The sequence below is a fragment of the Camelus bactrianus genome, chromosome 26 (genome assembly GCF_048773025.1).
Source record: "Camelus bactrianus isolate YW-2024 breed Bactrian camel chromosome 26, ASM4877302v1, whole genome shotgun sequence".
Taxonomy (NCBI): domain Eukaryota; kingdom Metazoa; phylum Chordata; class Mammalia; order Artiodactyla; family Camelidae; genus Camelus; species Camelus bactrianus.
Window position 1 is genome coordinate 29,562,491 of NC_133564.1, and position 27,875 is coordinate 29,590,365.

Consider the following 27,875-nt stretch of genomic DNA (forward strand, 5'->3'; position numbering starts at 1 on the left):
GAAGTGGCCTTGTTCATATGCTCAGCTGAAGATGACCGCTGCCAAGGCAAAGGTGGCAGCTTTTAGCACTAGGGACAGGAAATTCAGATAATGTTCTTTGGGTAAATGCCATGGTCCCTCCAAAATACGGGAGTTTCAGGGTGAAGGAATCAGAGGTGTCCCATCCTCTACAGGAGAAGGGGCACCAGGACTCCTGGGTGCCAGGCAAGGTGGCAGCAGCAGGAATCCAGGCGAGAGACCCTCGTGAGGGGACAAACACTGGTCTCCCAGCGAGAGGTTTTCCAGGAAGACAGGAAATTTTTAGTGCACCCATTATGAAACTACAGACACAAACTTCTGAAAGGTAGTACCATTTTATTTAGTGTTGTAGGAAATTTTAGGTTACTTCTTAAAGACAAAACCAAAGAAATTCAAAATTCCCCAAGTAACAAAGCAGGAAATAATAATTCTATAATCCAAAAATGCTGGGTGGGCTTTCAATCAGAAGGAGGAAGAGGTCAAGTTAGTAGCTCACATAATAGACAGGCGCAACCACAGGATTGAGGTTGATATGAATACTAGCAGGTTAAGCGCTCCACCTAAGGCAACAGACCTTTCACAGCCTTGAGGGATCATTGCTGAGTAGTTCTAAAAAAGGAAAAAAGGCTGATGGGGAGAAGGCGCCCAGGGAAGGAAGATCTGTATCATTTAACATTAAATTGCCTTTGGTCTTCAATCCAGCCTGTGGCTGAGTGTCATGGCTCCTCCTCCCTCTGTGCCCTTCTGAGCCCCCACTGTTAGCAAAGCTGGAACCCACACACGTATCCCATTCACCATGCACACACCCCTCCACCCGGGGTCATGACTGTTCACCTGTCTGTATGGCAAATGGCAGACTTCCGTGCGCCTCCATTCTGCTACCCAAGGAGGCTGACATTCAGGAAATAAAAGGGGTGGGCGGGACATCTGCCAAAGTCCAAGGACTGAGATGATATGAAAACAACCGGGCAAAGGATTGACATGTTTTCAGCAAGCTGGCCTCTAACTGAAGTTCGCTGCAAGGTGTTCGGTATTTCATCAGATATGTCCCTGAAGTTCTGACTGCTCTTCCCGGAGGGCAGCCAGGCAAGGCCGAGAGCAAGCTGCTCCTGCTTCTCCAGAGCATGGCCCGCTCCCAGGGCCCGTCAGTTCCATGAGCACTAACAGCAGCTAGAGGCAAATCTGGGCTCTCTCTGTGCAGACAGATGGGTGTAAGCCCTCAGCCCCGCGCCAGCTGCAGGAGCTCCAGCCCTCCAACCCCCCAGCCTGTGCTACCGGCTCCGAGCAGGCTCCAGCTTTCCCAGGTGAGTTCTCCCTCACAGTAGAGTTCTCAAGGACAGCTGTTAGCCAGTGGCCTCCAGGTGACCCGCTCTGAGAGGTGTCAGAATGCTACATGTTGAATTTTTTTTTCCAGCAGTGGTAGAAACCAAACACCCTCGAAGTAAATTGTCCTTCATTCTCCAGTTCTCAAGTGGTATCTCAGAGCAGAGAAGTTTGCCTCCACCTGGATGTCCCTCTCAAACCTGGACTGAGTCCCACACCCGAGGTCCTAGCAGCACATCTCTCCACAGCCACCACCTCTTGGGAAGAACTTGGGCCTTCACACCAGCTCTTCCCAAGAGAAACCGCTCAGCACACCTGCCCCCCCCCCCAGTGCCCTTGGGTTATCACAGTCAAAATACATTTACATCAAGTAAAAAACACATTGCAGAGCAGATATATACACATACATTTTCAGAATTCAAGAGAATACACGGCTTTCTTTATAGAGATGTAAATAAATTTCATAGCACTACAAAAAAAAACAAGTCATCTGAGAAGTTTACAGTGGTCCCCAGGACTGGAGGAGAGTATTAAATAAAACAGCCATATTAAAAGCTACTTAAAAGCTAATCAGGTAAATCAAGTTCAGTATCATCCTTCAGATTAAAGTGCTCTGATACTAACTCACGTGGCAGCCAATGGGACCCTGAAAAGGGATTCCGCTGCCAATAATCTTGCTTCTTAACTTCAGTATAACAAGAACGAACACGGAAGAGAGTCCCAGTTGAATTACTGCTGTTATCTCAGCCCTGCCCGCCCCCTTGGCCAGTGATACCTGTCCCCCATGGGGGATGTTGAGAGTTGATGAGATTCTGTCAAAACTGGGAGGGAAAAAATGAGTAATGCAGAAACATGGTATTTTCAGGTTACTAATCAGTATCAGGTTACTAACAGTGAGATTACCTGAAGAGTCTGCACAGATGCTATTAGTTAAGAAGGGCAAGTGTCCTAATTAAATATATATAATGTATATATATATATATATGTGCTAATCTAGTTTTCAAAATATAGCGGTCTGAAAATAAGTATCTTCTTGCTCTTCACGATTTTATAACAAGGCAGGGAAATGCTGGGAAGAGCTGCTAAGGAAACCAGGGATTCCAGTGAAGGCACCGGGAGGGAAGGGCCACAGGGGTCCTGCTGAAATCAGGTGGAACCACTTTAGTAACTGCTTGGGTCACCCGGTCCCTTATCAAGGCACTGGCCTGGCCACCCCGGCCAGCAGGGACCCTGCTATTGCAAAAAGAGGGACTCTGAGCGCCTTCCCCAGCTGCAAAGTGACTCTAACTCCCCTGGTCTCCCTTCTGTACCTCCACAGACAGGCCCTCTGGATTGACAGAGAATGGGTTTTAAGGCTACAGAGTAGTGGCAGCTGATGTTTGCAAAAGGCAGCTTGTTCCAAATTTAAAAGGCACATCAGAGGCGCTCCCTAAATGCCTCTGCTCCAGTCAAAACAAAAAGACCATGTCTAAGAAACCAGGCAGGTTTACCTGGTGGCAAAATTTCACATCTGCAGCCAAAAAGCCACACCTGAGCTACTCAAAAGCCAAGAAAGTTCTGTGTAACACAGCCCCCATCGCATGGTCCTTGGCATCTCCCCTCAAGCTTTAATGACTGGGAGAGACGTACTTTAAAAATCTCAACATCAAACAAGGAAAATCCCAACGTTAAAATACATTAATACCCCAGCGCCATCTGAACCCTCTGGACCAGGATCAGATCTTGTGACGTCTCTGGTCAGGGCATAAAATATTTACAACATGGCTAAAGGCACAGTGGCATTTGAAAAGAAAACCCTGGGAATGTACAATAAAAGATTCATTGTAATCATTAACCTGACTTCCCCAGGCAGGATGGACTCTTGCCAGATAACAGGCAAGGGAGACGGGGGATTCGGAGCCTGGGCGCAAGCTCTCAGGCACGCCGAGTCCTCGGCCTCGGGAGCGGGCAGAAACAGACTCACAAAAATGTCTCGGTGCCGGAGGCTGACGACTCACATCTTTCCTGCTTTTTTGCCGACCTGCGAGGGGACCCGTAGGATGTTGGGGGTCTCCTCCATGACCCGGACCAGCAGGTTGTCGATGTAGTCTTCCAGCTGGCGAACCTGAGACTCCTTTTTGCTGATTGTTTCTTTCTGCCTGAGGACCAGCTGGATCAGCTCATCGTGGGTCAGCTGTGCGTAAGCAAAGGCAGGGTCCGAGGGCTTGTATTTCTTTGGAGAGGGGAGAAGCAGGGAGGAAAGTGATAAAGTCAGCAAAGTCAAACATCTGAAAGAAATATGAAAGAGGTTTCTTAGTGACTAAGTCTCCTGGGAATTCGTTTTTGATCTGGGTGGAAAACAGGTTGTTGGCTGATGAAGTTTTCTGTAAAGGGCCTTTTATTCCTTTAGACTTGCTGAAGGCAGACATTCATGGGGTCCCCCTTCTAGACCTCCATGATTCTACTGGTGATTTCCCAGTCTTCAACCAAAAAGTTGCATGTCTGGGAAAGCACTCTGGAGACTGGTTGAACAACAGTAAGAATGTACTTAACACGGCTGAAATGGACACTTAAAGATGGCTAAGAGGGTACATTTTGTGTTGTTTATTTTATCACAATTATTTTTTAAAGCTGCCTGTTTGCATAGCCTATCAAGAAAAAAAGCTCCATAAACAATAGTCAAGAATTTGTCCTCAGGGGTTTTCAGATTATACCTGTTATCAAAAGATTTTATTTATTCAGAAATGTTGATTACATAAGATGGTCTGCAGGAGAGTTTGGGAGATGGGAAGAAGCAGTTGTCACCTGGAGGGAGGGCAGGCAGGTGGTCCTCGAGAGGCGAGGCCAGGTCCCCACAGTGCCCGCCACACCTGGGGCTTCACCTGAGGTTCCAGGGGTTGGGGTCCAGAGAGGGGATGACATGCCCCCGGTGCTGGACAACCAAGAGACCACGGCTACCCAGGTGCTTGGGACAACCCCCAAAGATGGAGTGGCATCTGAGCTAGACACTGGAGATGAACTAAAATTAATCTTCCCCTCCAAGTAACAGGATTTTGTTTTTAATTATAAAAGGAGTAATTACTCATCATAGAAAAATCTCAAATCCAGAAGACGGAAAATATTATTACCCATAACTCCAACACCTAACATTTGGGTCTCTTTCTTATTTTTCCTGAGTTTCTTTAGGATATTTTTTATAACTTTACCATCATACAGAATCAAGTTTTATAGCTTTTTTAAAATTATTATTTTGTGAGCATTTTCCCACTATTCAATTTTAGAAAAATTGCCTTTTAAATGGACGTGTAAAATTCCATTATATTTTAACCGTCTCTCTGTTGCTGGATATTTAGGTTGGTTTCAATTTTCATAATTACATAATAACATATTTATTTAAATGCATGAACATAAACTTTTGGTCATATCCCTAAATATCCTCTTAAGGCAAATGCACAGAATTGAAAAGGCTTGTACACTTAAGGAACTTCCTACAAACTGTCAAACAGCTATTCAATTTGGATTCTGTAATCTAAAGAGGAAAGTATGTAGGACTTTGAAATCATTGGTAGTTCCTATTTTTGTGATGACGACTAAAAAAATTAAAAGGCAATCCAACAATTACAGAAAGTGAGCAGTGGCCGTGGAGAGGAAGAGGTGCACAGAAAATACCCATTAAATCAAGAAACAACAGGGCCCATTGTCACATATTTCCTTCCAGGATTTTCACACTGGATTTTTCCCCCATAGTTGTCCTAATAATGACGTATATTCAAATTTGTATCCAACTTCTCCCATATAATATGACAGATGATTTTTGGATCTAGTTGGCTGTATTATTTTCAAATGGAAGTGCTGAAGCCACCTGAATAAATAATACATTCCTAGTTATTAATCATCTATAAAGGATGGCGGCCCTGAAACAATAACCCCCCCAAAAAAAAAGCCATTATAGCAGTGATTCAGCTAGCTTTTCATAACTTCAGCTATGCAATTTCTTTTCCGAACCTCTCTCTTACTTCGCGACATTCCAAAGGGTAGTTATTTTTATAAACACTGTTTGTGTCTTAGTACAAAGACTCTATTCTATGGCCGGCCAATAGCGATCTCCAGAAACCTTTGCACTTTGACTCAGAATATTTACTAGCCATGGTCCAGGACCAACCACCCGCTTTGCTGCAGCCAGGCAGAGGGGCAGCAGGCGGGCACGGAAACTGTGAGCAAAATAAGCAGCAGTGGCCTTTGTTTTAAGGCCAGTTGCTGTCTTGGTCAGGGCTGGGAGATAAGCCCCTGGTTAAATGAGCTCTGAAGAGTAAACAGAATGGGAACCAAGGGCCTTCTTGCTCACTTCCCGAAAGCTAGGTGTTTGTTTCTCTTTGGAGCCAAGCTGCATTCCACAGTAAAAGGAAGAGGGCAGAGGAGGCTGCCGAGTGACTCCAGTTTTCAGTATTGTCCTTTCCATGCTGTTCTACCCAGTTTCCTGGTAAATATCGTTAACCCCGGGAAGGCAAAAGCTGCCTGTTCCACACAACCACAGAAGCCAGCCAAGCCGAGCTGATGCAGTCACAGTCCATTTTTCAGCTTGGGCTAAAATATAGTAGGTACACAGTTCTGGCTACAGCTGATCATCATTTTGAGAATGATGCTGATCAACGATGCCCTGTCAGTAGGCACCACAAGGGAAGAGAGGGCAAGGCTGCCAGAAGACGCTAACTTGTTTTCAGCAACAGTTTGTTAGCATGACTCAGCCTCTCCACCCGAAACTCAGGTCTCCGAAACTCAGATCTCCGGCTTTTAGTGAACCTTCACCCCAGCTCCTGGAGGCAAAGGTGGAACGGAGCCAGAGGCATTAACCACCACCCAACAGTTAAAAAATGCTTGGAGGGAGTTGCGGAGGGAAATAGCTCAGTGATAAAAGTGCCTGCTTAGCATGCACAAGGTCCTGGGTTCAATCCTCAGTCCCTCCATTAAAAAAGAAAAAAAAAATGCTTGTAGGAATGAAGGAGACGTGAGAAAAGTTTCACTTTAAAAACACAAAAACTCTGTGACATCCTAGAATCCACGGAACTGTAAAATCTGATTGAATGAAACTTTCAGATGCCCAGCACTATAACAGAAATAAAGTTTATGTCTACCAACTGCAGTACCCAGCCGTCAGTTAGGAAATTCCTCTCCGCGTGTTTGAAACACATCTTTGCTCGTTAATGGTCCCCAGTTACTCAGTAAATCATTCTCCTCCATCCATGTGACAACGAGTCAAAGACCAGAGGTGTGCAACAAGGCACAACTCTAAATCCCTCTGATTTTAGAACCAGAAAGGGCAGGATGAAGACACGCCACAGCAGAGAGCACCTGGGGGGTTGGTTTTGTTAATGTTCATCATTCAAGCCTTTTAAAGAGAAGGAATCCTCTAACTGAGCAATATTCTTCCTGGAAATCTAGCTTAAGGAAATAATCTACAAGAAGGGAAAAGATCTATGCAAGCAATTGTTGACTACAGTGTTATTCATATTGAAAAACAGAGAACAAGCTAACAACAACTGGGGAGTGGGTGATGGCATAACCATTTCTAAGAATAATTAAGTAGCAACATGCAGACATGTTTCCGATCTAATACTAAGTGAAAAGGAATCTCAGAGTGTTTACATGCAGGTGATGGAGCTGGAAAATCACCATTTTGCAACTAGCATATTCACCAGCAGACAGCAATGGAGAAAGGCTGATGAGGAGCAGGATATTTACATGGGCTGAAATTAATTCCCCACACACTTCTCACTCATCGTCGAGGGAAGAAATAGCAACTTTGCCCTGAAGAAACTAGCGGACACCGCCTGAACCAAGGCATCAGAGTTAACACCCCACTAATGGGACAGGCTGGTGTCAGGGGCCTCTTCACACGGCGCGCTGAGAACATTATTTCTATGGTTAATTCCTGCCAAGAATGCGCAGCCTTGACCAAACCACAAGGAGACATAAGACACTTCATATTTAGGTTTAAAAGGAGCATGATGTATGCAGCTTACTCTCAAGTAATTCAGAAAAAAATATGTACATAGATACAAAGAGAATGGAGAGGGAGAAGGTGAGAAAACAAATCTGTTGAAATGTCAACAGTTGGTGAATTGGGGTGAGAAGCACACAGGAGTTCTTTGTACTATCCTTGCAACATTCTTAAAGTTACAAAAAAGTCTATCTATGCAATGTTTACAATATAAGAATTTTACTTTCTTGCCAAGAGGAGAAAAAAACGCGTGGGAAAATGAACGTATCTGATATGAATGGGCCGGGGGTGGTAGTGGTGGTGATGCTTTCCTCTTGTTAAAAAGAAGTCCTGGTGTCAATCATGTTGCTTGAGACTCAAAAAAAATTCAGCTGCTGCCAAATAACTACAAGGGGAAAAGTAAGCATCCAGTGTAAAGTGCAGGGGCTTCCAGAGATGATTCAGAGACAAGAGGCATATGGTTAAGTCACTCCCAGCATGACCTGCTGCCCCAGGAGGTGTGTGTAACGGTGGGTCTGACAGTGTGTTCTGTCGATCCCTAACTAACACACCTCTTTCTGCAGAAGACGTACCTTCATTATGGCTTCGTTGATCAAGTTCTCACTGATGATGGTGGCAGTTCCCAAGCTGGAGTTCGCAACCTTGGTGGCTGTCGTGTTCATCGGCCTCACAGGATGAGGTCTAAAGAGAAGGGGACAGAAGCTTTAGACATGTCTGTAACGGCAGAGCCCAGAGACGGCCCAGCTCCTGGAGGCAGCCAGCAGGAGCGGTGGCCGGGGGGCGTAGGGACATGCCGCACTGGCATCTCTGGTCCCTCACACGCCACCATTCCTTCAGAAGTGAGAGCCATCAGCACCAAGCAGCCACACGCAAGCCAAGGCATGCCTTACAGCCGGGTGTCCTGACCTTCTCACAAGACCCGTGGTCTTATTCTCAACGTCAGGAGAACAGTGGTGGTTGCCAGAGGCAGGGACGTAGGGATCGGTGAAGGTGGGTCAAAAGGTACAAACGTCCAGTTATAAGTAAGTTCTGGGATATAATGTAAAAGCACGATGGCTATGATTAAAATACTGAATTAGTTTTTCAAAGTTGCTCAGAGTGAGTCTTAGAAGTTCTCATTACAAGGAAAAAAAAAATCTGTGACTCTGTGAGGCAGTGGATGTTAACTGAACTTGTGATCGTTTCACAATACGTACATTTATCAAATCATTACATCATACACGTTAAACTTATCAACTTTCTATACCTCATTCAAACTGGGAAAAACAAAGAAACAAAGGAAGAAGAAAGAGTTCATAACAAACATGCCTGCTTTCTACTGGGCGGTGGTTAGAGCAAGATTTCAGCACTGCTGGGCTCTCCCACCCAATGTCATCTGGTTTCTGAGACTCTAAAATAAACGAGTGGTCACGGTGCTTCTCTGCGATGAGAGCTCCAAATCAGACCATGTAGAACGAGCCCTAATCTATCTTTGAAGATGACTGCTACTGTGTTCTTGCTACAAAGTTCCTGCTGCAAACGCAGGGGTATCTTGTGTTGTCCCCAGCCCAGGGGACAGCCCTTCCAGCGAAACGGGGGGGATGGACCATCAGAACAGCTGCAGACAAGAAGCAAAGGGGAGGGTGCTGGTAACATTCAGGAGGACGGTCTCCCCGACTCTCACCTGTGCTTGGCTGACCCCGATCCAGCGTTTGGCTGAGCTGAGACCGGCTGTGTCTCTGAGGGTGAGACCCAGGCCTGAAGAAGCGGCTTCCTCTTGCCAGAATTTTCCACTTTACCTGCGGAGCCCTCTGCTGTTGCTTTTTTTTGAGATTCTGCTGTATTGGTGTGGTGGGTGTCAGAGTGTGGAGAGCTGGGGGGAGGGTGTGTGGCAGGAAAGGGCTCAGGAAAAGGGGTGCTGGCCCCAGGGGGAGCCAGGGTGGCAGGAGGCTGACCTGGCCTCCCATTTCCCACGGGTTTTGCCTCCTCGCCATCACCAGGGCCCCGCGGCTGTTCATCCAAGTGAGAGCTCTCGCCAAGACGGGGCTCATGAACTGCTGGGGCTGGAGTCTGCTCTGGGGAAGCTGGGGCAGGTGCCCTGGGCGCTGCCCACCTGGGGTCCTGCAGGCTCTCTGCTGACCTGCTGGCCTCTCCGCTGGGGCCTTTCTCCATCTCAGGGCGAGTGGGCAAGGTGCTTGGGGAAGAAGCCCCTCCTCCCAGAGCCGCCACCTTGGCTGGACCCCTGTTGTCTTCATCCTGATCCACTCTCTCATCATCCGATGCGACTTCGGGGATGGAAGGCAGGGTCAGGTCCAGATGGGCCATAACTGGGGGCTTCATCTCGCAGGTTGACTGGAGGCTGCACGGGGGATCAGGCAGCAGACCTTCATGGTCACTGGCTTTGCTCTGGTTTCGAGCCATCCAAGTGTCGTCTCTCTCAGTCCTAAAGAGGGGACTGTCTCTCCCCGAGCTGGCCGAGCGTGTGGGGCCCTCTGAGAAAGCCCCCTGGGAGGATAGGAGGGGAGGGCGACCCGCCAGGGAAGCGGGCCCAGGCTCCCTCTCCTGTGACTCTCCTGCATCCCACATATTTCCAGGGACAGCCCCTTCTCGAATTGGCCCCTGGGGGTCCCCTCTGTCCCTGTGGATGAGCGCAGGGGCCTCCTCCACCTCCTCTTCCATAAAGAGCTTCTCGGAAAACGATACCCACTTCTGGATCTTCTCTCCACCCTCGCTAGCATCCAGACCCATCTCTTCCCATCTCTGCATCTCCGAGTCGAGTGAGGGGACCAACTCTCCCAGGGGAAGGGCGGCTGCTGCTTCTTTAACTGCAGGACTCACCCCGCCATCTCCGGCGGTGTCCCCCACAGGTGACCTAGACGGACCCTCCGAGTCTGTGTCCTTCCCCATCAGAGGCTCCCCTGTAAGGCTTTCAGTCCTGCCTCTTCCAAGAGAAAGGGCAGATGTTACTTCTCCAGCCTCTTCAGATGAAGGGATGTCACCTCGTTTTTGGGGGGGAAACCCCAGAAGCTCTTCTTCTTGCCCCATATCAGGCAGTGTCAGGAAAGACTGTTCTGGGTCATTCCGGCTGGTCTTCCCCATGGGAGAAGCTTCCATTCCTTTACCCACCGGAACGGGGGGCTGTTTGGGAAGTGAGCCCTTGGTCCAAGAAGCAGTATCTGGAACTTGTATTAAGCTCTCCTTTTGCAGCTCTGCTTTAAGAAGCGAAGGTGGTTCTTCAGAACTGGCTTGGCCCGTGTCTGTGGACAGCCAGTTTTCAATCGGAGTGGACGTGGAGATGGGGGCTACTATGGGGGATGAGAAAGAGGAGGAGACAGAAGGAGACTCAGGGGACTGGCTCTCTGAATCATGCCCCGGTTTAGACGGGACAGGTGTCTGATCAGAACTGGAGGAGAGAGCAGAGAAAGACAGAGCAGGGCCGGGGCGGGGAAGGAGGCGGGGGCGGGGTGTGGGCTGACCCTCTGGAGACACGTCCAGTCTGCAAAAAGGACAAAATAAAACCTGCAGGTCAGTTGCAGACGCAACGTGAGAGGCAAAAAGAACATGTAAAAATAAAGGCTTTCGAAAGGCGAGAACTTTTTTTTTTTATACTGGGGGCAGTACCTTGAGAAGCTAGAGGAACATCAGTGCTTAACCCACGAAAGGCACACTTTTATCACCAAGCACGGCTGCCACAGAAAGGTCTGTGGCAACAGAAACAAGAAGATCCAGGCAAAGCAACAGTCTACAGTCTTGTCTGGTGATAAACAAAAAGCATCTAAAAAGTGCAAAGCCATACAAGGCACACCACAAGGCAACAGGCAGACTTTGAAGATAAACCGTGTGTGTGTGTGAGCGCGTGTGTGTGTGTGTGTGTGAAATCGAAGTAGGCAGAATCTCAAAAAAAAGCCTCTCCCACCCTAGACCACAGGAATATCGTGTGAATGTGAGTCATGCTGAGAAACAGAACCTCCGAGGCTCTTGTGACAAGGCGCAGAGTAAACACACACTGAGAACTCTCAAGGGTCTCTCAGGCCAGCAAACCCACGCCAAAGTGCCAGGAGGAAAGTCTACATCTGCCCCGGAGGGACGGTAAGAGCTTAATAAACCAGGTTCCGCACATACCACCGCCGAAACCTGGTCTTCCCCAACGGCTACAAGACCCAGGCATTCCACTGCGGCCTGATTATCTCACTGAGATGGACAAACCAGTCCCAGGTACTTTTGCCAGAAGCAAAAATGTTTGCCGAGAAAATGCTTGCGGCAAAGATGATTACACGCGGGAGATGCCGGACTGGGGACAGACCACACCTGCAGTGGCTCGGGGCGGGGACACGTCACTGCAGTCCGTGCGGGTGGGCCCGGCTGGCAGCAGGGACTGGCTGAGAAACAACTCAGACTTCTACCCGGACCACCATGGACCAACAAGCAAGGCCTGCCCTAATGTAGGCCAGGCTGCGAGGCCAGAGGGAGGGGCCGAGACTTACCGGGGTTTCACAGCTCTGGTCTGGGGAGCCCTTGGCAAGGCAACTGGTGGTGCAGGTGGAGACTTGGGCTGTGGGTCAGCTTCAGGTTCTGGGATCTGCACACCTTCAAAGGGGTTCAGGGATCTACCTCGTTCGGAGACAACAGCCGCCGGCTCTTTCTCTGACCTCCTCCCAAGGTCTTCAGCTGGCCCCAGCCTGTCCTCCCGGGGTTTCGCCCCCGAGGGCGGGCCTTCCCGCTCCTTCCTGGGGGCAGCAGACGGGCTTTCGCCCTCACTGCCCTTGGCTACGTCCTTCCTCCCCGTCACCAGGGAGAGCAGAGAGGACTTCTTGTTCTCCTGTTTCTTGCTCTCTTTGGTTTCTTTCGCAGCCTCCAAGGTCGCCGGAGCAGTGTTCTCCCGAAGGTCCCCGCTGCCCCTTGGCTGGTAGGACGGCAGAGTCATGGACTTGAAAGAGTCCTTTGTGGAAGACTCAGAAGACACAGCACCTCCCTCCCCAGGCTCTTTCCAAGGCTGAGTGGCCAGGTTTTCCGTAGAGGAGAACAAACGCTTCTTCCTGAAGCCCTGGGGGGACGGGGAGGAGGACGGAGAGCTGTCCTTGGTCTCGCTCTTGGCTTCAGGCTGCTCCACGTAGACGTGGTTCCCGTTGATACAGACGTTAGAGCGGGAAAGGACGTCATTCTTTGACCGAAGGCCGCCCAGGAAGGAGAGCCCTTCCTTCTTGGGGAGGCTGAAGTTGATCTGGTTCAGCTGCTTAGGATCCTCGCTGGCTGTTCTCTTGTGAGACAAGACTGTGGGGAGAAGTGAAAAGTCAGGGGGATGGGTCACAACTGGAGAGGGAGAGGCTTTTGCCTACATCTGAGAACATTTTTGGCTGTCACAGCTGGGTGGGGGGGGGTGCTACGGGCATCAGCAGGTGGAGGAGGCCAGGGTGCTGCTAAAGATCCTATGGTGTACAGGGTGGCTCCCACGACAAAGAGTTATCCACCCAAACTGTCAATGTGCTGAGGCTGAGAAACCCCGCGTGGGGCCAAGGAAAAGGGCAGCGCTCTTGGTAGAGGCACAGAACCTGGCCAATAGCAGGGATTTGGTGGTTGAAACTGAAGTTTAAAATACACAGTTCAGAGTTAAGGGAACTGGATTCCTCAGCTTTCATTAGGGATGCATCCCATGGATGCTCAATATAAATACCCGATGAATTAATGAAATATCAGAATTACCGTCAGGTTCCATGGTTTCACCTTTAATAATAAAAATACTCCTGAATGGATTCATTCTGCTAGCTCCAAAAGCTTGTACTAGTGCACGTCAGTCATAGAGCCCAACATTATGGAAAAGGCATTTACACAGAAACCAGAGTTATATAGAGAAGGCTTCCTAACCAGGATTACCCATCACCACCACCACCAACACCACCACCACCACCACCACCACTACCATCACCACCATCATCACCACCACCATCATCATTATCATCAACCATCACCAGCACCACCACCATCAACCATCACCATCACCACTACCACCACCACCACCACCACTACCATCATCACCACCACATCACCACCACATCACCACCATCACCACCATCATCATTTTAATAACTGAAGAGCTGAATTAGCATCTTTCTCTTAAGATTTGTTTGTTTCTTCTCTCCCAAAGCAAAGTTAGCTAAGCTGAGAGAGAGAGGCCACGTAAGAGGAAGGAGGAGGAAACTCACCATCTGAGGCAGAGGACGACTCATCCTCGTCATCATCCTCCCACCGGGACTGAAAGTCTCCAGGACGAAGCAGCACTCTGTCTGACTTTGAAGTGGGCAGGACAGACATGGACTGGGAGAGTGGCGTTTTCTGCAGGTTGGACTTGGAAAACAAGGTCTTGATCTTTGACTTCTTCTTCTTGTCTTTGGAAGGAGACTCGTCATCACTGTCCGCCGCGGGTGCCACGCTGGGGACGATGGCTGATGCGGTATCTGATGCGCTGTCCTTGTTCTTCACCTTGATTTTGTCCTTCAGTTTCCCAAACGGATTCCGAGACTTGTCTTTCACGGAGAGGTCAAACATGCTAGCGGTCATGTTGTTTCTCATAAACTGGATGTCAACCTCAATTTCTCCTCGCTCTTTATCCTTCTTTCCTGGTTTGGATTTCAAGGTATACCACCTACAAGGAGAAAGGCTGAGAGGTCACCTTTGAACTGAAGGGCTGCCACAATGTTCACAGCCACCCCCCTCCCCCATACAGACGCAGCCCAGCCTCTCTTCTTTGGTGGGGAGGACAGAACTTACAGCTTTACTTCTGAGAAGACACCCCCTGGGCAAAGATGGGATCTGACCCTCTACTTAGTGTGTAGTCACCTAAAATCTTGATTCAATAAAGAGGTATTTCTAAGAACAAAATAAACATTCCATCAGATCACTTCCTATGACTGGTTTTTTCCTTCAATGTAGGAAAAATGCAAAGATCAACACACAGTTAAGGTACAATGCAAGTCTACAACGGCATCTCAGAGGAAAGTGAGAGTTGAACAGTCCCTGCCAGGGAGTGATGGAAAATATAAGACAGAGTTAAAAATATTTATTAAAGTAAAAGAAGTGAAATAAGCCAGTCACAAAGTGACAAGCGTTGTATGATTCCACTCATGCGAGGTGCCTGGAGCAGTCAAGAGACAGAAAAGAGAATGGTGGTTGCTGGGGTGGGGTGGGGAGTCAGTGCTTAAAGGTCATAGGGTTTCAGTTGGGAAAAGAAAAGTTTTGAAGATAGACGGTGGTGACGGTTACACAGCAATGTGAGTGTACCTAATGCACAGAATTGTATGCTTAAAAATGGTCAGAATGGCCAATTTTGTTATATGTGTTTTAACACAATAAGAAAAAATGAGAAACTGACAGCAATAATAATAATAATAATCAGCAAAAAGAATATTTCAAGCATTATTCAAGTACTTCTCTTGGTCATTTGCAAACCATGTGACAACAAGGCAAATGATAATATACCGGCCCAAATGCACTGAAAGACAAACCAGAGAAAGGAAATCTTCCCATGTTATTTCCACCCGGTGGCCTGCAAGGATGAGCCTGTGAGTTGCCCAGCCTCCAGAGAGCCAACAAGTCCAAGCATACAGTCTACCCACGGCCACCCCAGGGTCACCCTCACACTGAGAACCCACATTCTGATGCTCTTTTCAGAGACCTAGTTTAGAGCTGAGGGCCGTGAACTTTAAGGAAATGATGGTTTTGCCCAAAGAAGCAGGATTTCCTCTTTCACCTCCAGCCTGTCTTGCTCACAGGGCAGATCGCTGCCCCCACTATCTGAGCTCGCCCTACACTTAAAGGGGAGCAGAAGCACACTGGGAAGTACCCTCCTTCAAGGCTCACAAGAATGACTTGAAGTCGCTGTTACACCCACTCTGCAGATGAGGTAATCGAGGCTCACAAGTCAGGGATCTAGTACAAGGTCTTGCCACTGTTAAGGGCACACAGCCAGGGTTCTGCACCAGCTCTGCAGCTTCTCCAAAGGTCCCTTCCCTCACACCGAGACTCCTGCCCTGTGTTCCCTCCTAACTCACCTTTGCTGACCACCCCCTTTACAACACACAGGAAAGAGGTCTGAAATTTAAATTCTTTCTAAGGAAGGTTTAAGCTTCAAAGTTGTGCCCTAAAATAACAGATGGGCGGAAAGCCCACTGTAGCTGGCATCCACCGTAACTCTTAAGGTTACACGTAAAGTCCAGCATACAAAGTCATCAAGAAGGACTTGAATTGGATTAACAAAATACAGCCAAGATCTGAAAAAATGATGTGAGCTACGATTTTGGACCTCTAGGAGAAATCTTTTATGATTTTTAAAACTACCATCCACAGCTGGAGGCGGGGAAGATGCAGACAGACTCACCCCGCCAGCCAGCCCAGCCGAGGGTCTTTCCAATACATTTCCCGTGGCCTGGCCTGGAACAGTTTGCATATTTGTCACTTAGATGTTGAGAGGATTATTTGTATCTTTCTCTTCTGACAGTCATGTGCTGAACGGTAGCCTTGGTGATGAGGGGTGGTTCGCTTCTGTAAATACCAATGGTAAGTATCTGAAAGGGGGAAGTTGCTGAAAGCTGAATGCGGAGGCTCAGATGACCACACTAGCCACAAGCAGAGAGCCTCACCTCTCTACCCAGGGGTGGGGCATCGGTCACGGCCTTCTCCCAGCTCTTCCACACAGCCTCTCTGTTTGCCCTCCCAGGGGACGAAAAGACCTTCAAAGAATGCCACTTGCCAGTTCCCGGAAGGGCCGCCTTCCCCAAAGTTTCGGCACCAAAGTCTGTTTATTTTGAACAAAGCTGTAACCAACTCCTGGATCCTCCTGGAGGCCTGTTACCACCTGATGTACCAGTTCAATCCCTGGGCAGCAGAGGGGGATTTGTTTTGGAAACTTCTAACACCACTAGGAGGTGTAAACAGGCACTTTGGACTGTTCCTGTTGCTTATTTTCACAAGCAAACCTAAAACCAAAGACCAGGTGGCCACAGGGCTGTTTAAGGATGTGAACAGCAGACGGAATCACAGGCAGGTAAGCAGCCCATGTGAATCTGTGCTGGATTTATTAAAGCTGGAAAGGAAGGCAGGAATTCTTCCAGCAATACTATCCTGATCATTAAATTCAAACAGCGTAAGCAAGGAGGCTTTGACACAAGCATAACTTGATAATCTGTGAAAGCCACGATCCGTAAATATCTCACCCTAAGAAATTCCAAACCAGAACATATTTGTGGGTTTCAACATTTAAGCACTGGTTCAAATTTTAAGTGTTTCTGTCCATTAGACTTTCAGTGTGCCTCACGGAAGTAGTTTATAAATAATCAGGTCCCAGGTACAGACACACAGCATGTGATGGCAGGGGTGGGTGTGTCCCATCTCTACCCAGAAAGCTTGCATTATCTCAGAAATCAGGGCTGGGTTTTTCAGTACAAAGGGCAGAGTACAGAAAGCAAGCCATAATCCCAATGGAGCAAGTTGATTTTTAAGCCCATATTTTAAAAAGAAAATTCCTGCAACCTTTCAAAAAAAGGAAAAAATAAAATGACCCCTTCTATAAGCAAATAATCATTTGTACTTAGAGTTAAAACTCAGTTCTTCCAAAACGAAAAAAGGATCTCTGAATACATAGAAAGTGACAGGAAACGTATACCAACTGTGTTTGAAAGTCATAACAGGCAAAGGGTAAAAATTCAAATCATACAAAATGATTCAGAAGGAAAACTTGTCTTCAGACCCCTCCATGTCCCTCAGTCAAGTGAGGATCTTGGGAATATACGTACAAGTCAAAATGCATATTATCCAAACAGGCTGCCTTACTGTTTGGGAGTTTTTTGGGTTTTGGTTTTCTTGGTCAAACACAAGACGGCAACTGCTAAAAATATAGGAAAATTCATTTAAGTCTTCCACATTTTCAGAAAGGTGTCTTATTAAGAGCAGCAAGGGGATGTAATAAAGAACGAGCTGGGTACGGGAAGGAAGCCACGCAGGACACAGAACACGGGATCTGCCTCCCGAGTGGCCCCGGCTGGAGAACCAGTGCCTGGAACTACGCTGTCAAATCTGCACTTTTAAACAGTCATTTTGAGAACAGCTAAAACCACCCAAGCGTGCCCCATGCTCAGGGCTGGTTTGCCTCTGAATGTCTGTTTCTCAGCACGAGGAAGCTGATTCCGGGGGCCTTCCATCAGAATGTGACAGTCAGGGCCGTGTGGTTCCTGCCACTGGGAAATGAAAGGTCTCACAGTGCATCCCTGCGGACACGCGGGATTACACTTGTGAAGGACTGACTGGTACGCCTGCAGCTGAAACAAACATGTTTTCCCTTTGAAACATTCCAGAGGGTAGACGCAGACAGAAAAAATGATGGCTTCAAAGATTCCAGACACAGAGAAATGATGGCTTCAAAGATTTGGTTCAAATGTTTTTTACATGGTAGGCACTGTTAATAAAAATGAAGAGGTCAGAATTTTTTTTTTAAAGAAAAAAAAATTTTTTTTACGGAAAAAAAAAAGGAAGAAACAAAAAATGAAGAGGCCAGATTCTGCCCTGAAGAGCTTACCCACCAGTGGGATGGGGAGCAGGCTCACCAAACATCCCAGAGGGTTTGCCACATTGAAACAACTGCTGCTTTTTCTTCCTGACTACGAAGCGTGAGAAAATAATTAGACATGAAAAGAAACTCCTGCTAAATCATACAGTTTCATCACAAATACGGACTCACACACAAAGAAGGTTCTCAGCTAATTTAAATCCCCAGGGGCTCTAAGAACCACTTACTTGGGGACTCAGTAAAATGAATTAACACTGCACCCTCCCACTGGACACAGGAGGCTCCAGGAAAGACACGGCAAAGGAAGACCATCAGCTCTACGAGTCACTTCATCTTTACGTGTTAGTGTTCATTTCAAGGGATCCTCGTCCATGGGTCCAAGGTCACTGGTGGACTGCCTCTTTCCCTTACTGTGCAAAATCTCAACAATGACTTGTCGCATGAGTCAGCCCCACGGTAACCAAGCTTCGTGGCCCAAGGGATGATGGCCTCAGGTGAGGAAGGAAGCAGGAAGAACAGAGCAGCACCTGAGTGCAGTGTTTGAGATGGAGGACGCACTCGATCTTTCTTAGACGGAGAAATTTAAAAAACCAGTTCATTGTTTTCCCCGGGGAATAAAAATAAGGCTGCAAGTCATGTGGGGTTGGCAGATGAGAACATGTACAAGGGGTTCTGAAAGGGAGTGATTCCACATGGGGAAAAGGCCCAGCCTCTTCTCCTGGTAGCCTAGAAGCAATGCGTAGCAAACAGGAACTGAGGTGCTTATGACCTATAAAATGTTCATGGTGTGCACCCTGCAGAAGCTAAGCAGTCTAACGAGTTTTGTTATTGACCCAGGTAGCTGGTCCTCATTATCTAACTCTGAATACAGAATCACCAATCAGCCAGCCTTGCCTCCTGAGGTGGACCGTCTCCTCTGCCCACTGTCAGCTACTTGCTGGTAGACCTTGAGGGTTGCAAATGGCTCCTTTTTCACCCTAATCCCTAAAACAGCCATTCTGACAGCACTGAAAGGCTATTTGTAGCCACCAAATTTGATCCTAAAAGGCTGGTAAATGACAATGGTAAAGAAGAGATGACAGAAAAAGCAGGTTGAAAAGACTTTTGATCTTTCTATACTATTTGCTCTACAGAAATTCCCTTAGAAAGAATTTAAAACAGGTTACAGAAAAACTTTTTTAATATGTTTAAAAAAACTGACACATGTGTTAATCCAACCACTCATTCCCTTTTGATGTATTTTCTTGAAGTCTTTTTGCTGTACGTTTTAATAACTAGCCGAGAGACTTTAGACAATTTACTTAACTTCTCTGTGGCTCCAGCTCCTCTTCTGAAACAGGGTTAAAAGCACCCACCTCCTTAGTGGAAGTGGTAGACAATACTAAGATCTACCTTTATTTAAACTACATTTGGAACTTTGTGTAAATAGAAATAAACATGAGTTTATTTCAAAAAAAAAGGATGTTACGAAGATTAAATGGCATAATAAATATATGTAAAGAGCTTAGAAGAGTGTCTGGCACTTAAACACTCCATAAGTGTTAGCTATGATTATGACTTAGTAAGACACATGCAATTCCGTCGTAGTGTGTTAAATATAATTGTCTCACAGTCTTCACACTCACCATTTTTAATGGCTGTATGGGATTCTGTGAGGTGCGTTTATGCCACAGTTCACCCGTGCACATGGCTCTCAAAGGGAATTTAAAATATCAACAGTTCAGACTGACTGTATTCCTAAGGATCCACACTTAGGCCAGCAAACACAAAGACCAATGATCTGCATTTGAAGGGAGTAGGAGAAGACTCAATTGTAAAATCAGTTTGTAGGACACAATTTCCAGAAGTAAAAAGTACACACGATTTTTTAAAATACCATGATCAGCATACACTTTCTGGAACTGATCACAAGATTTCATGACCATCAGATAGAATTCTACAGGGTTTCTTTGTAGATGGGAGAGACAAGAAATAGAGGGTCCCCAAGCTATTTCAGACATAGGCCAAGACGACATAACTGGGTAAAGTATAAGGATCAAAAGACATATTTCCCAAGTTGAAAGCAATCCCAAACTCCTTGTAGGTGAAGACTAAAGGAAAGGCATCGGTCTTTTAAGATTCTGTAAGAATGAGAAAAATGCCCATAAATGTCCACTGCTCCTCCAATCACCTAGTACAATTTTTCAGTTGATCATATCTCAAAAAGCCACAAATGTTAATAATAGTCTACCATCAGATCAGGTATCTCGCCTCTTGCCCAAATACAAATGCCACTGGCGTATTCTCTGAGGTCTGCCAAAGAACAGTCTCGCGGCAGCCAGGGGGTCCTCTGTGACTCCTGCAAAGAGACATTAAGGAAGGAAAAAGAATATGCAGTGGTTTGGTCCACCACCTCTTGGTCAGGATCAAGGAATACAAACTTCAGCAGGACAGACATCAAAGAACATTCAGTCCACTCTCTACCCAAAGACAGACTTATGCTCCTTTCTGTGAGAGTTCTGGCAGCAAAGCATCCATGATTTTAGCTTGTAATCAAGGTAAGTCCCAAAGAGGAGGGGAAAACCACACATCCAGAGCATTTTAAAATCCTGTTCTAACAATAAATGGTTAGTAAAAAGGAAAAGGAAAACCCCAGAGGACTGGGGCTGTAGGAGGCGACACCCTTAAAGAAACAGCCCAGGACCCGCCTGTCGCTGGTGCCCCTCACACACAAGCAGATGCCCTGTTTTTTTATGATCACAAGAGGCCTTTTCACACCAGGCTTTCTGGAAGCCTCACTCGTTCTCCCCAGGCTAGCCATGTCCTTTTTAACAGAAGAGAATTTTAGAAGTGAAGTGTGTAGCAGTCACACCTCTAGAAATGTTTCTTTGGGATTTCCTATAAAAGCCTTCCCTCTGCTCCATTCAGAGGCCGGCATCCAGGAAAAGACACTTAATTACCGCTGCCTTTTTTCTCTCTGCGGGCACATTCCTAAATGTGTCCCTCAGGGACACCCTGGAGACCAAAGCCCTTGATTTTTCTCTAACAGATTATCTACAGACCTCTCCCTGCAGGAAAGGAATTTCTCGTCTCATTAGTGGCTAAGAGCAGCTCCTTTGCCAAAGGCACCGTGAGCTGCAGGTGACATGACCAGGTTCTTTGGTGCCGAGCAGGGGCGCTGACAACAAGCCATCCCCCAAACTGGGACACCGGGAAACAGAAAGAAGCAGGGCTCTGACCTCCTACTGCGGCCACCCCTTGACTTTAATCCAAGGCCTAATGTGAGATTAAACAGTTCTCCACGTCCACAGGGCAAACGACCGCAGCCACTCACCCAGAGATGTCCGAGCCCCTGGGCCAGGTCACACAGCAAAGAACGAGATGGAAGTGATCCCTGGCCAGGGGGACAGTGGGTGAGCGTCCAGCCTGGTCTCCTCCTGAGCCAGCTGGGGCATGACCCGAGGACACCTTAAGGGGAGCAGAACCCACTCACCAAGTTTATTCCAAGACAGTTGATGTAGGCAGCAGGCTGGTTTTCGTCAAGGGCTGATACAAGGATCTGAGTGTTAATTTTGTTGGAATTCAAAGGCCCTGAGGTTTAGAGATCCGCACCAGATCCAGAACCAAAGGCCACCCAGGCACTGCTCTGAGATGAAGATAAGGCCTTGAATGAACTCCTATCACTCCCTCCACTGGGGCGAGGGTGTCTTAATCCCCTGGAGCTAAACCAGAGCTCACATCCCTCCAAAAGGTGAGATGCACATGGCACTTAAAATTGTAGCAGTTTAATGGATAGCTAAGATTATTGTTAAGGGGGAAGAAGGGGGAAAGGTACAGCTCAGTGGTAAAGCACATACTTAGCATACACGAGGTGCTGGGTTCAATCCCCAGTACCTCCATTTAAAAAAAAATTTTTTTTTAAGGGGGGTAGGGAGAGTGATGTCAGCAAGTATGTCAGAGTTGATGACATTTTAATAAGCACATGTATTGTTTTTAATGTAATTAGAAACTTTTTCAGTTAATAACTACAATCAAAATGACACAGATGCTATTCATAAAAACCTCCCTCTGATGGCAGTTGTAGAAACACAACCAAAGTCTTTGTAACCAAAAGGAAGTTTAAGCAAAACAAAAAGGGCACAAGGCTCTTTCGCACACGCGCCTTCCCTGATGTGAAGAACTTCTAAATAGTGGACTTCCTGGCGTCCAGAATTGTATTTTTCATGTATGGGTTTACCCTCCCTCATGTTGTGTATTATTTTCTCCTTTTCTTCGTCCTGTATTCCTTGCAGCAGTGACCTCACCGTGGAGCACACAGGGTGAGGTCCCACCGGCTATGCTATTACAAAACAAAGCCTTGGCCTGTGTTAAAACTGCCAGTACCTGAAGACACACAGATACACACCCTGGTTTCAGTGGTGTTTCCTGCTCATTCACTCCAACATGAGACTCACCTCACAGGCATCACTGCCCATGTTGCCTCTGTAATGGTGACCTCACTCTCATATCACGGTGACAGAAAGAAACCAGCCACCATTTCCTGGTTCGTTTTCAACAGCAAGTTCTCCTTATTTTATTTGTTCATTCTTATCACTTCCTCTCACTCATCCCCACCCACATCCACTCCATCGCCATTACGCCAACGGAACCTCTGAAGTGTTTCTGAAATCCACCCACCTCCATCCATCACCACACCCGTCACCCTGGTCCCCGAACCACCAATGGTTGCCTAGATTACTGCCAGAGCCTCCCATTTTGCCTGTCTGATTCCAGGCGCGGCCTGCTCCAAATCTGTTCTCCACCCAATAGCCACGGTGATTTTTCACAAACTAGATCACATCACCCCTCTGTTTTCAAAACTCAGTGGCTTCCACCACTATTAAATGAAGCTCCTGCCTTCCTCCTCAGCCTCAATCGACACAACTTCTCCAGCCTCCTAGGAGTTCCTCCCTCAGGGCCTTTGCACAGGCTGCTCCCCCTACCACTACCCTTCACCAGAAAAATTCCTCTTTATCCTTCAGATCTCCACCTCAGAGAGGCTGTCTGCAATCTCCTGCTTTACATTATGTCCCTTTTGCTCTTTTCTCTTACGATAACCCTGTTCTTTCCCTCCACCAAACTTATCATAACACACAGTTATTTATGTGTTCATTTGTTGACTGTCTATATCCCCCACAAGGCTCTGAGCTTCCTGAGAGCAGGGATCATGTCTGTTCTGTTCATCATTGTTTACAATGTATACCCAGGGCCTAGTACAGAGTAGACATTAAAAAATATTTACTAAAAGTATGGATGAACTTTAAAGACAAGGGGAAAAAAAAAGTTAGAACTTTCCCCATGCTATTGTCTTACAAATATGATCATAATCAAATCAGACCACAAAAAACATGAGGAAACAGTGACTCTGAAGCACCCTCCCCCTTCTTAGTCATTTCGTTCCCCTGCTGGATCCCAGAGCCCACAGATCACTGGTCTTGGGCACTGAGCTATCAGTTTCCAATGCTAGGTGGGAGGGGACGGTGCCGGGTCAGAGGTGGGAGGGTTTCCAGTGAGGCCCAGTGTCATCTTTAAGGGGAATCCCAAGCAAAGAAAAACCTAACTAGTAACAACATTGCTCAGATTTTCCAGTCTGCTACAAAAAAGCTAAACATGCTTAGGAAACTCAAAGATACATGCACAAATTTGTGAATTCTAGATCTCTGCTCATCTATTTCTCTGCCTCCAAATCTCCAAGAAAAACAACTACCTGGACCTTCTTTTTAATCACCTGAATTTCCTTTGGTAACTTACTACACCGTCTTACTATACTTAGAGTTCTCCCAAGTGTCTCGCCTTTATAAGTATCCAAGTCCTCTTGTATGCAACCAAATTCCCTCTTCATACTTCAAGAGATACAAGAAACTGACTCTTCATCACTCACTCACTCTTCAACCTGGAAGGCTATCACAGTATTATATTTCATGCTGTTTAGTTACACAATGGCCTTCTGGGCAGCAGCCTGAATGAATATTTTAATCTGTCTTTAAGAGAGCATTTCCCCCAATTTTATTGCTCTTAGTATCCTAAAACGGTTTTGTTTGTTTCTTAAATCAGTCTAGGACCCCAAACTACACAAGACCAGAGAGCAGAGCAGAGAATCTCACATGTTGGTCACCTGATTCTGCCTCTCAGCTTCATGTCTGTTTTATGATCTTGGGACTTAACTGACCCTCATTTAAGGCCCAACTGAATGAGACCCCAGGTCTTTAACAGATACGTACACACAAACTGGCTCTCCGTACCCACAGGTTCTGCATCCTTGGATCGAAAATATTTTGGGGGAAAAGAATTCCAGAAAGTTCCAAAAAGCAAAATTTGGATTTGCTGCACTGGCTACTATTTATGGCATTTACATCATATTTACAATGCATTTACATCTTATTAGGCATTACAAGGAACCTAGAGATGACAAAGCATACAAGAGAACTGCGGAGGCTAAATGCTAATATTAAGCCATTTTACATAAGGCACTTGAGTGTCCACAGATTTTGGTATCCCTGGGTAGAGGAGGTCCTGGAACCAGTCACCCTTGATATGAGGAACAACTGTATCAGTGCAAAACCAATTCATTTAAATCTCTTCTTTTTATTTATTTCTGTATTTTTATTGAAGTATAGTCAATGTTGTGTCAATTTCCAGCGTACAGCATCATAGTTCAGTCATACATATTCATACACACATTCATTTTCTTTTTCACTATAGGTCACTACAAGATATTGAATATAGTTCCCTGTGCTCTACAGTGTAAACTTGTTATTTATCTATTTTATACATATCAATTTCTTCTTAACTAAAGGGGCCATACACACTTCCCTGTTAAATGTATCCTATCCATATGAAAGTCTGTTTCGTGTTTTAAAGATCTGTGTCATCACACTAAACAAGGTCCCCACAACCTGAGTCATTACAAAAAGCATAGTCTTTTGACTCCAAATATGTGATAGACGGGGGCTTATCAAGAGAACAAATGGAAATATTAGTAAGTTAGCTCTTAACGCCTTAAGTTTCAGCTCCGGGGCCCACGGGAGAAGAAAAAGTCATACTCCAGAGCAGCAACTCTTCTTTGCAGAGATTAACACACAAGCACATGTACACCCACACCAACCTATAGACCAAGATTTGAGCTTTTATTTTGTTTCTAGCTTTTAATGTCTAAGGTGGAGTCACAACCATTAATAACTAATTCAAATGACTTTCCTAGCCCAACCAGTTTTTTTCTGTTAAACTTCTGCCTCTCAGTGTATATCTCGTGCTCCAAATTTCAGCTACCTTGAGCACGCAGGTGATGTACCAGGACGCCAGACAGGCTTAGTTCAACTGGGTTCCCCCAGGACTTTGGGAAGTCCCAGGAAGTGACAGATAGAAAGCTTGCAAGTTCATCTACTGCTAGAGGAGCAAAGATGACATCCTTTGCAGTTATTAATAAAAAACATCGACTAAGCACCATTTTCCCACAAGTTGATACTAAGTGGGCATAAGCTCGTCTAATAGAGATGGGAGTAATCACCTAGGTTTGGGAATACATCGGAGAGGATGAGGAAAATGAAGATGCAGAGATTGAACGCTTCTTTGTTCTTTGCTTTATGAGGGGGAGGCAATTAGGTTTACTTATCTCTATTTGGAGGAGCGAATGGGGATTGAAACCAGGACCTTGTAAATGCTAAGCATGCGCTCTACCACTTGAGCTATATATACCCTCCCCCCACCATCCTTCTTGCAATAAGGAGCTTGAGGAGGTTTTCGTTCCTCACAAAGCAGTAACAGACCCTTTTGAATCTCTACACTGGGCTCCATTAATACAGGAAACTGGAAACATCTTATAAACATCAATTAAGGCTGGCCACAAGCTCCATCTATAAATAGGGAAACTTGGGTGTTTGGAGACCAAGCTGCCCGAAGCCCAACAATGAGTCAGGGCCAGAGTGGACACCAGACCCAGAAATCTGGAATCCCCATCTCTGGCAGGTAGATGTGATCTATCTTTTCAGGGAATAAAACATTCACGTAAAAAACAGACGGCAGAGATATAAGATCTGCACATCTTGGGATAGGACAAGACAAAAGATGGCCAACAGTGCCGAGTTGAAGCTGGAAAGGAAGCCAACCCAAGGCCCCAAATGTCATTTAATCAAACGGAAAATTAACACTGCTTCAGCCCTGCTCAGCAAAGACACAGCTGCTCACCTCATGGCTTGTAAATCGATGCCTCAAAGATACCCCATCCACCTTCACCTTGAGGCTGTCTATTTTTATCTGATTTGAGTTCAGAAATACCTATTCATCTCTGACCAGATAAGGGAAGCAGGTATTACAGTTGCAAGCACCCTACAGAAAAGGGAGTCCAGTCACTTGAAATCATCTGGCTTTTCCTGTCTCCTTCACCACAGAAAGTTAAAACACTGTTTATATCTAAAACACAGTGTGAATCAGAGTGCTTCATAAACTGCAGGAATTAGGTGATAACATGACTGGCTTGCATATTTAAGGTCCAGCAAAGTAACCAGTTAAGTTAAGCAAGGCTAGCTTTTGATATACTAGAGGAGCATAAGCAAATGTTCCATTCCAAACACCTGCAAGAGAGAACCAATAAATCGGTCACACGCTGGAGTGATTTCCCAGCAGGATTGTGATACCCTAACACAGAAGTCTTGAAAAGGGAGCCACAGGTGAGCAGCCAACCACCCCGAGTAGGACTGGAGACAACGTGACAAACTCCAGAGAGAAACAATGCCTACTTTTCAGTTCAGCTTGGCCAAGGGCTCCAGCCATCACTGGGAAATCCTTACTGATACGCGGCCCAGGGCAAACAAGCTTAGTATTTCTCGCTCTGAAAGTTAAGACCAAGCTGTTCTAGTATTCCTGGGGGAGGAGAGGAGGGAGGGAGGGGCAAATTCTCTCGACCAACCCCTTAGGCGGCAGTGAGGTGGGGGCTGGGGAAGACAGCCCTCACCCGGCAGCCAGCATTCCCCACTCCTCAGCACCCCCCACCCCCCACCCCCCACCAGGCACTGTAACGCCCAGCGCTGTCCCTGGGCGAGCCTCTAGGGCCATAGTGTCAGTGGGTTTCACTGCTCCGGTTAATCCTCCCTGAGCCCTGGCCGAGCCATTCTCCAAGTGTCCGGTACAGTGAAATACCCAGGAAGCTTTCCACGTAAGCTAATGCGTATATCAAATATACACTCTACCCACACTAATAAGCCCACATGCATTTTTCAACTCATCAAAAGTTCATTAAATGATTACTAAGTTTCAGGCGGGGAGTGCGGTCCTGCAGATTTAAAAACGCCCCCGGTACCCCTAACCCCGCTTTCAAAGGGCCCACATACCGAGAGAGCTGGGGTGGGATAGCCCAAGGTGAAGCTAGGTGAGAATACTGTTACTGGTCGAGGGGATCCCTCTCGAAAGCCCTCGCCCCGTCCGTCCCCTTGGGGAGACACACTCAAAAAGGGTCTCACAGCCCAGGTCACGCGTCCTCGCCCCCGGCCCGCACTCACTGGGTCTTCCTGCGGCCCTGGTCCCGGTGCAGCTCCCTCAGGTCCACCTCGGCGCGGCCCAGGAACTTGTCGAGGCCGAGCAGCGCGCGGTGCAGCACGGTGAGCTGCAGGGTGGCGGCGGCGGCGGGCGCGGCCTCGGCCGACAGCAGTGGCGGCAGCTCGAAGGTGGCCTCCTCCCGCCACACGGGCGCGCCCAGGCTGCGCTCCGACACCGAGGTGGCGTACTTCTCCTTGCCCACCTGGATCACCGCGTACGCGTCGCTAGTGCCCCCGGGGCCCTTGGCCCTCAGGCCTCGCGCCTGCAGCACCGTCACCTGCACGTGGGTTGGGGACCACACGGCCCCCAGGCCCCTGCCCGCCGAGGCCGCCAGGGACATGGTGACGGCTCCGCGGTCCAACAGAAAGCAAACAGGAGATCGCCGCGACTCGCGGCGTCTACGGCCCGCCCCGCCGCCCCGGCCACTTTAAGGCTTCCGGCCACGCCCCCTCATGGCCACGCCCCTCCACCCGC

The 27,875-nt window shown here is 47.2% G+C and overlaps 1 protein-coding gene across 4 annotated transcripts; it reads right to left on the reverse strand.

The window, feature by feature from the left end:
- Positions 1 to 334: 334 nt before the first annotated feature.
- RAB11FIP1 (RAB11 family interacting protein 1) lies at positions 335 to 27,821 on the reverse strand. 4 transcript variants are annotated; one of them, XM_074353267.1, is made up of 6 exons: positions 27,365 to 27,821; positions 13,498 to 13,937; positions 11,782 to 12,568; positions 8,982 to 10,793; positions 7,891 to 7,999; positions 335 to 3,553 (listed from the first exon to the last, which is right to left on the reverse strand). In XM_074353267.1, exons 1-6 carry the CDS (start codon positions 27,739 to 27,741, stop codon positions 3,335 to 3,337), a joined length of 3,744 nt encoding a protein of 1,247 aa, XP_074209368.1. In that variant the 5' UTR covers positions 27,742 to 27,821; the 3' UTR covers positions 335 to 3,334. The 4 variants fall into 4 exon arrangements, with proteins under 4 accessions (XP_074209368.1, XP_010944240.2, XP_074209369.1 ...); XM_074353268.1 differs by having other exon boundaries at positions 3,360 to 3,608; XM_010945938.3 differs by lacking the exon at positions 8,982 to 10,793 and having other exon boundaries at positions 27,365 to 27,819.
- Between the last annotated feature and the right edge of the window lie 54 nt (positions 27,822 to 27,875).

Coding starts and splice junctions, on each gene's coding strand:
- RAB11FIP1 (XM_074353267.1), bottom strand. CDS start 27,741: ATGTCCCTGGCGGCCTCGGCGGGCAGGGGCCTGGGGGCCGTGTGGTCC. Junction 10,794..11,781: donor ACCAGAGCTGTGAAACCCCG/GTAAGTCTCGGC, acceptor TCCTTTTTGCAG/ACTGGACGTGTCTCCAGAGG. Junction 8,000..8,981: donor TCGGGGTCAGCCAAGCACAG/GTGAGAGTCGGG, acceptor CCTTCTCTTTAG/ACCTCATCCTGTGAGGCCGA.